Source organism: Vigna radiata, unplaced genomic scaffold (assembly GCF_000741045.1).
Source record: "Vigna radiata var. radiata cultivar VC1973A unplaced genomic scaffold, Vradiata_ver6 scaffold_23, whole genome shotgun sequence".
Lineage (NCBI taxonomy): Eukaryota > Viridiplantae > Streptophyta > Magnoliopsida > Fabales > Fabaceae > Vigna > Vigna radiata.
The window spans coordinates 2518946-2527041 of NW_014541837.1; the positions used below are offsets into that span (position 1 = coordinate 2518946).

Sequence of the window (8096 nt, forward strand, 5' to 3'; positions counted from 1 at the left end):
CACCCTCACCACCAGCATCACCGATTGAATCGGAACAAATACTTCAATTTTCAAGTCCTGCACTGGTTGAAAGGTATTTCACACTTTTTAGCGATCGTGACGTCATTGAACCAAAATTCGTGGATAGAGAATTTTTTGAAAGACAAAATCTGCAATTTTTTCAAATGCTCACAAATTTAAGCTTGGTTGATTTTGTCTGTGATGATGGTCATGGCTACTATCCTGAACTTGTACGGATTTTTTATAGTAATCTTAAAATTTCTGATAATGGAACCATTAGGACTGAGGTTAAAAATGTNAAAATGATTATCAAACCCAGTCTATTGGCCTCCATAGCCGACCTACCCTCTGCTGGATTGAAATTTGAAGGAAAAATATTAGACCAATGGGTGGATGAATATAGTTTAGATGCGGAAAAACAGTTGATTATTTTGCCTGACAAACGTGTAGTTGGTAGAATTCTAGCGGGATCCATGACAGTTGACGCTAGAATATTACATTACATTATCGTTCGTGTTTTGTTGCCACGTGTTTCTAACATTGCCCAGGCTACCGAGGAAGATATTATTCTCTTGTGGATTATAATGATGGGGAAGCAGATCAACTGGCCCCATCTCATCCGACATAGGATGAAGAAGGCTTTGAANCCAAATGCTCCATTACCATATGCATTTTTGATCTCCCGTATCTTGGAACACTTTTTATTGGATTTGGATGATGAAATTACTGCCCTAAAGATGAGGCAAATGACAATTGCCAATAGTTCACTAGAATCCTTTGGATTTAGGAAGGATCATAACGACGTCTGGGTTCCTCAACGCCACAATCAAGCACGTCCTCCACAACAACCANCACCNNCGCCCATTCCTCNACACCAAACTTCATATGATGACTTAATGAGGGGGATGAATGATCTCAGAACATTTGTGGGGGACAGCTTCAACACAATGAATGACAACATGAATGCAAGATTTGAACAACTCGAGATCAACATGGGTGACCGCTTTGATACATTGGAAACTCGAGTTGATCATTTGGAGCATGAGGTTATGCGTCCTCATTTTGGTCCAGGACCTTCCTCGTAGATACTTAGCAGTGTTATTTTGCTTATTTTTAGTTATTATCGTTATGTAATGCATTTTCAATTCAATGAAATATTTAAAGTTTCATTTCTGACTTTCTTTTCTATTTTCCATTTCTAATTCCTTTAAAAATAATTACTCTGCCGAAACACAATATATCGCAAATTATAAAAGAAAAACAAAGCAAATCTGTCTACAACACAACTAAGACCTCAATCAACAATTAAAACACGCTGGTAATCGATTACAAGCTAGTGGTAATCGATTACAAGGGGAATTTTTTGCCCATTACACACTGGTAAGCGATTACCAAGCAAATTACACAAATCAGAGTGTAGGTAATCGATTACAAGGTCCAAGTAATCGATTACCACACTGGTTTTGGTCTACAAAGCTGAAGTCGTGCAGGGGTGACACGACTTTAGCTTTTGGTAATCGATTACAGCTCCAGCGTAATCGATTACAACAGCATGAAGTCGTTTTTTGGTAGCACGACTTCATCATTGTTCATATGAACAGTGTGAAGTCGTGCAATGGTGGCACGACTTCTCTTTTTGAAGTCGTTAGGGGGTAGCACGACTTCCCCATTTGTGTAATTTTTCCCAGATTTGCCTATTTCCGTAATTATTGGGTCAAATTTACCCATTTCCGTATAAAAACCCCTTTTCTCTTATATTTATAAAAAAAAATACAAAAAATTCATGAAATAAAATAAATAATACATTATGAAAGTAATATTTCATTGACAATAAAAAGCTGTCTTTTTTTTTCAAAAATGAAACAAAACAAAAGAGAAATTAAAGTAGAATAATGAGTTTGCGTTTAATTTTTTTTCTTAAAAAACAAAAGAGAATATATGAGAGAGTGAGAGATAAATACAAAGAATAGGTAACTCAAAAGGTAATGGGAGAAAATATAAAAAATATCTTAATGATTTTATTTATTATTATATTTAATTTTGTTTTATTATTAAAAATTCACCTAAGGGTTAACCTACTCCCATTTTGGTCCTCTAGTAAAACTTAGTTATCTTTAAAAGGATCTTGAAGATTTTGTGTATGATATGATATGATAAAACCTAAATTTTTTGTGATAAACAAAAACCAAAACAAAATCAATTTTTATGTTTTGTTAAAAGTTATAAATCATACATTTTTGGAGAAAATATACATAACACTATCATTCAGTACTTTGTGTGTTCTCGTGTGCTTTCTCTTTGATTTCATCATCTTCTTCTTAGATATGCGTGTGTGAGAGGAGAGTTCTTCGTTTTCTCTTTTGGAACCCTAGGACGAGAAGCTTCCTTTTCTCTGCCTAACTCTTTGTCGCAGTAATATTATGTTTTTCTCTCTACACCTAATATGGTATCAAAAGCATAGGTTCAACAGGTCCTGGTGTGTGAGTGTGGGTGTGATTGGAGACTGGAAGTGTGTGTATACAAAGAAAAGAAGGTTTCTTTAGAACATGTGTATCCATAAAGGTGTAAAAGGAAATCAAAGAAACTTCAAGATCCAAGCAAGAAGGAGATGGTAGGTGTTAGAGGGATACAAGGGCCTTTACTAGTGTTTGATAGGAAGTTCTTTGATGACTGGAGCATTAAGATGCAAGCCATTTTTTGGCTTCCAGGATGTTTTAGAAGTAATAGAAGATGGACTACCTGAGTTGGGTGCAAAGGCCACTGAAGAGGAGAAAAGAAACTACAAGATGTAGGTGAAACTGGACAGCAAAGCCAGATTTCCGTTGTATCAATGTGTCAGCCAAAGATCTTTAACAAGATCTCCAAAGCTGCTACTACTAAAGAGGTGTGGGACATTTTAGTGAAGACATATGGTGATGGAAACAAGAACAAGAAGGTAAAATTGCAGGTTTTGAGGAGGCAATTTGAAGTTCTGACCATGGATGAAGGGGAAACCGTGGCAGAGTATTTTAACAAGGTGCAGGAGTTGGTAAATAGAATGAGGGCATGTAAGGATGGGATTTTTGACGAATATATTGTTGATAAAATTTTAAGAACCCTAACACCCAGGTTTGATCATGTGATGGTTGCTATTGAAGAAACTCGTGATCTGGAAACTATGGAAATTGAGGAGTTATTGCACTCATTAGAAGCTTATGACTATCACATCAATGAGTGCAAGCAGTGCCAAGAACAAGCACTACAGGTTAGGTCTCAATACAAAGGGCAAAAGGGGTTCAAGAAAGGCAATAAAGGAAGCAAAACGCATAAAGATTCATTGGAATAACAAGGAGAATAATTCAGTGAATCAGTGAAAGGAAAAAATCAGAAACCTAAAGGTGAATGGAAGTTTGACAAGAAAAATGTCAAATGTCACAATTGCCAGAAATTTTGCCATTATGCTAAGGAGCGTTAGAAGGGAGAAGGGGCGAAAAATAAACCCAAGAAGAGGGCTAATCTAGCCTAGGAGGAAGAATCAGACTCTGAAACTGTTATGTTGATGGCCAATACTAAGGAAGAACAGCCAGAAAACACAATGTGGTATTTGGATTTTGGTTGTTCCACCCACATGATTGGGAGGAAAGATTGGTTTGTGAAAATGCAGGAGGTTATGTTGGGAAAAATTAAGTTTGCATATGATAGGAGTCTTACTGCAGAGGGCTCTGGCAGGGTGGTTTTGAGAAATGGAGATGGGAAAGAGGTGATAATTGAGGAGGTACTGTATGTACCAGGCTTGAAGACAAATCTGCTAAGCTTGGGTCAACTGTTATAGAAATGTTATGTGATTAAAATGGAGAACAATTGTCTCTGCGTTTTCAATCAGAATAGGAAGATTATTATGCAGGCCCAACTGTCACAAAGCAAAACTTTTAGGGTGGTGATGAATGCAATAAAACATTAGTGCTTTACTACAATAGAAAACATGGAGGAATGGGTGTGGCATCTCAGATTTGGGCACTTGAATTTTAAGGATTTATCCCAGTTAAGCTAGAGGAGTATGGTGAGTGGCTTGCCAAACGTTAAAATACCATAAACTGTATGCAAAGAATGCATCCAGTGCAAGCAGACGAGGGGCAGTTTCCAGAAGTTCTTACCCCAGAAGTCAACAAAGAAGTTAGGAATGGTGTATTCAGATGTTTGCGGTCCCATACAGACAGAAACACCTGGGGGAGCAGGTATTTTCTACATTTTATTGATGATTGGACCAGGAAATATTGGGTTTATTTGATTAGGAGAAAGGGGGAGGTGTTGCAGATGTTCCAGAAGTTTAAGTGTCTTGTTAAAGGACAAGGTGGGCAGAAAATGAAAGTGTTAAGAACAAATGAAGGAGGAGAGTATACCTCTACTGAGTTTAACAATTACTGTGAAAAGGAGGGGATAAAACATGAAGTTACCCCTCCCTATACACCACAACACAATGGGGCAGCAGAGAGGAAGAATAAAACCATATTAAATATGGTTAGGTGTATGTTGAAGAGTAAAGGGCTGCCTAATTTCCTATGGGGAGAGGTTGTGCTGACAGCCACCTATATTCTAAATTTGTCTCCAACGAAGAGGCTGGATGGTATTACACCTAAAGAAGCTTGGACAAGGGTAAATCCAGATGTTAAGCATTTGAAAATATTTGGTTCTATATGCTATAAACATGTGCCTGATCAGTTGAGAAAGAAGTTAGATGATAAAGGAGTGTCTTTGGTTTTGGTGGGATACAATGCTACTAGAGGTTACAAGTTGTATGATCATATATCAGGAACAACCTGTATCAACATGGATTTTGTAGTGGATGAAGCTGGAGTGTGGTAGTGGGAAACAGATGAGCAGGGAGCATCAACCCTTGTTCTGGAAGATGCAATTGTTGTAGTTGAGTTAGATAGGTGCAGAAGAGATGACAACACTAAAAGGTCATCAAGGGTTACACAATTGCCATCACATCTAAGAGACTATGACTTGTCTTATGATGCTACACTTACATCAAAAGGCAATTTCATTCATTATGCTTTAATAGCATAAGTTGAACCAGTTGAATTTGATCAAGCTATGAGAAATAAGAGGTGGTATAAAGCAATGCAGGAATAAATTGACTCTATTGAGAGAAATCAGACATAGGAATTGGTTGATCTACCTTCTAACAAGAAGCCTACAACATTAAAGTGGATTTATAAGTCAAAGATAAACCCATAGGGTGTTATTGTAAGGCACAAAGCCAAGTTGGTTGCTAAAGGGTTCCTATAGAAGGCTGGAGTGGATTATGGACAAGTATTTGATCTTATGGCCAGGGTTGAGACAATCAGGTTGGTGGTGTCTCTGACTACTAAGTTTCACTGGTTATTACATCAATTAAATGTAAAATCTACTTTCCTAAATGGGAAACTTAAGGTGGAGGTGTATGTATATTGTACAGCTACAGGGTTTTGAGGTTAAAGGGCAGCAAGGCAAGGTGTACGGGTTGAGGAAGGCTCTTTGTGGGCTTAAACAGGCTCCAAGAGCTTGGAACCAGAGGATTGATGAGTTCATGAACAGTATTGGGTTTGATAAGTGTGTTTCAGAACATGGGTTGTATGTGCAGTCTGCCAACACAATGTCAGACCAGAAAAGCTAATTGTATACTTATATGTTGATGACCTATTAGTCACTGGGAGTTGTGAGGAGCTCATTTCGAATTTCAAGACTCAAATGCTGAAGGAATTTGAAATGAGTGATTTGGGAAGACTCAACTATTTTCTTGGAATTGAGTTCATTGAGATTAAGTGTGGAATTGTGATGTATCAGTCTAGGTATGTTTTAGACCTATTGAAAAGGTTTGAAATGGTGAATTGTAATGCTGCTAACACCCTAGTAGAAGTGGGGTTGGGGCTTGAAAAGGAGTCAGAGGAGGAAGTTGTAGATTCAACAGCTTACAGAAGAATGGTTGGGAGCTTAAGATACCTCTGTAACACTAGACCTAACTTAAGTTATAGTGTTGGAGTGATAAGTAGGTACATGGAATTCCCTAGAATATCACATTTAAATGATGTCAAGTGTATTCTAAGGTATTTGCAGGATACACACTCCTATGGGATACTACTGGGAGGAGGTAAGGCTGGAGAAGAAGTTCAAATCACTTCTTATTCAGATGCAGATTGGTGTGGTGATAAAGTGGATAGAAGAAGTATTGCAGGGTACATTTTCTTCATTAAAGGAACTCCTGTTTCCTGAATCTCAAGAAAACAACCAGTGGTTGCTCTATCATCATGCGAGGCAGAATACATAGCTGCTTGTGAAGCTACGTGTCAGGCAGCTTGGTTGGGTTCTGTGATTGAAGGGTTGAAAGTGGAGCTAGCTAAAAGAGTCGGGCTGCTTGTAGACAACAAGTCAACCATAGATCTTGCCAAACACCCTACATCGCATGGGAGGAGTAAGCATTTCGAGACCATGTTCCACCATATCAAGCAGCAGGTCAACAATAGGAAGCTTGAAGTGGTACACTGCAGATTCAAAGATCATCTTGCAAATATACTCACAAAAGCTCTTAAAGGTGAATGCTTTCAATCACTCAGGAAGAAGATTGGAGTCGAACGAGCGGAGATCGATGAAGATCACTCTAGAAGAAGGTTGAAAACCTAAGGTTTTCATCAAGGAGAAGAAGGTTGCTCAGAAAAGGGGTTTTTTCGATTTTAATCGGTGAAAACCGCTCGTATGCTGGAAAGGAAGTGTTTTTACTGATTTTAATCGATGAAATTTGTTCAGATTGAAGGAGGAAGGAGTTTCACCGATTTAATCCATGAAAGGGAGTGTTTTTCTTCAAAAAAAAGGGTTTTTGTTCAGGAGGAGTGTTGTGATAAACAAAAACCAAAACAGAATCAGTTTTTATGTTTTGTATAAAAGTTGTAAATCATACATTTTTGAAGAAAATGTACAGAAGTCTATCATTCAGTACCTTGTGTGTTCTCGTGTGCTTTCTCTGCCTTTGCCTTCATCATCTTCTTCTAAGATCTGCGGGTGTGAGAGGAGGGTTCTTCGTTTTCTCTTTTGAAACCCTAGGATGAGAAGCTTCATTTTCTTTGTCTTCTACTTAACCCTCTGTTACAGTAATGTTGAAGGAGAAATGAATATTTAAACTTTCATTGGTCTCAACTACTATGCAATTTGAAACTATTAAATATTCCCATGTGAACACAAATATATATATATATGACAACAAGTTGGGATAGATAGTGTCTATCTGTTGCTCGACCCACAATAAAAAAATCTATTACTGCCTTAATACACATTTAAAAAATATTAGTAAATTTTTTAAATTCCACGTATATCCATAGATATCTACAAATATTTAACAGTTATCTATAAATATTTAAAGCATAATAATTTATTAATTTTTAAAATAAAATATAAAATAAATAAAAATGTTAAAAATATATTATAAATTAAATATAAATTAAATTTCAATTTTAATTAATTTCAATTAAATTTAATAAAGTATAATGTTTTTAATCATGAATGTCAGATATTAAATTATCCATTACTCATAAATACCAATTTAAAATATCATTTATTTAAATAATTTTATATACTAATAATACCTACTTACCCACGTAATTTTGTTATCACTTTATATTAAATATGAACTTAAAAAACTTGCGAAACTAGTTAGACGTCAAATCGTGACTTTAATTAAATTTGGTCATTGTTTTACTAATTCATTTAGTTTATGATTTATTATCTATAAGCTTATGACCTAATCAGCTTTTATATTTAAAATTAAAATTAATTTAATTAATTGTTTGGAAATTGTGCATAATTCCTCTTAATCATATTTGTGAGAGAAATATACAAATGCAGAATAATGACACTCAAATTGAACTTTTAAAATTACTCTAAATATATTATTGATAAAGAAAAAGTTTATAAACAAATTCACTTTTCTCTCTCTTAGCTTGTTTTTGTCTATGTATTCTCTACTTATTGGAATGAATGGTAAAGGAATATGTAACATGTATTTATAGGTCTACAGAAACAATATTTTCCATTCACTTCATTTTCCTATTTTTTAAGTTTTCTAAAATATTGTTGATTTTCTC

The 8096-nt window shown here is 35.8% G+C and overlaps 1 protein-coding gene across 1 annotated transcript; it reads left to right on the forward strand.

Annotated features, from left to right (window-relative positions):
• The first annotated feature begins 5401 nt into the window (after nt 1-5401).
• LOC106778532 (uncharacterized mitochondrial protein AtMg00810-like) lies at nt 5402-6642 on the forward strand. Its single transcript, XM_014666502.1, has 3 exons — nt 5402-5558; nt 5606-6197; nt 6243-6642. Exons 1-3 carry the CDS (start codon nt 5402-5404, stop codon nt 6640-6642), a joined length of 1149 nt encoding a protein of 382 aa, XP_014521988.1.
• The last annotated feature ends 1454 nt before the right edge of the window (nt 6643-8096 follow it).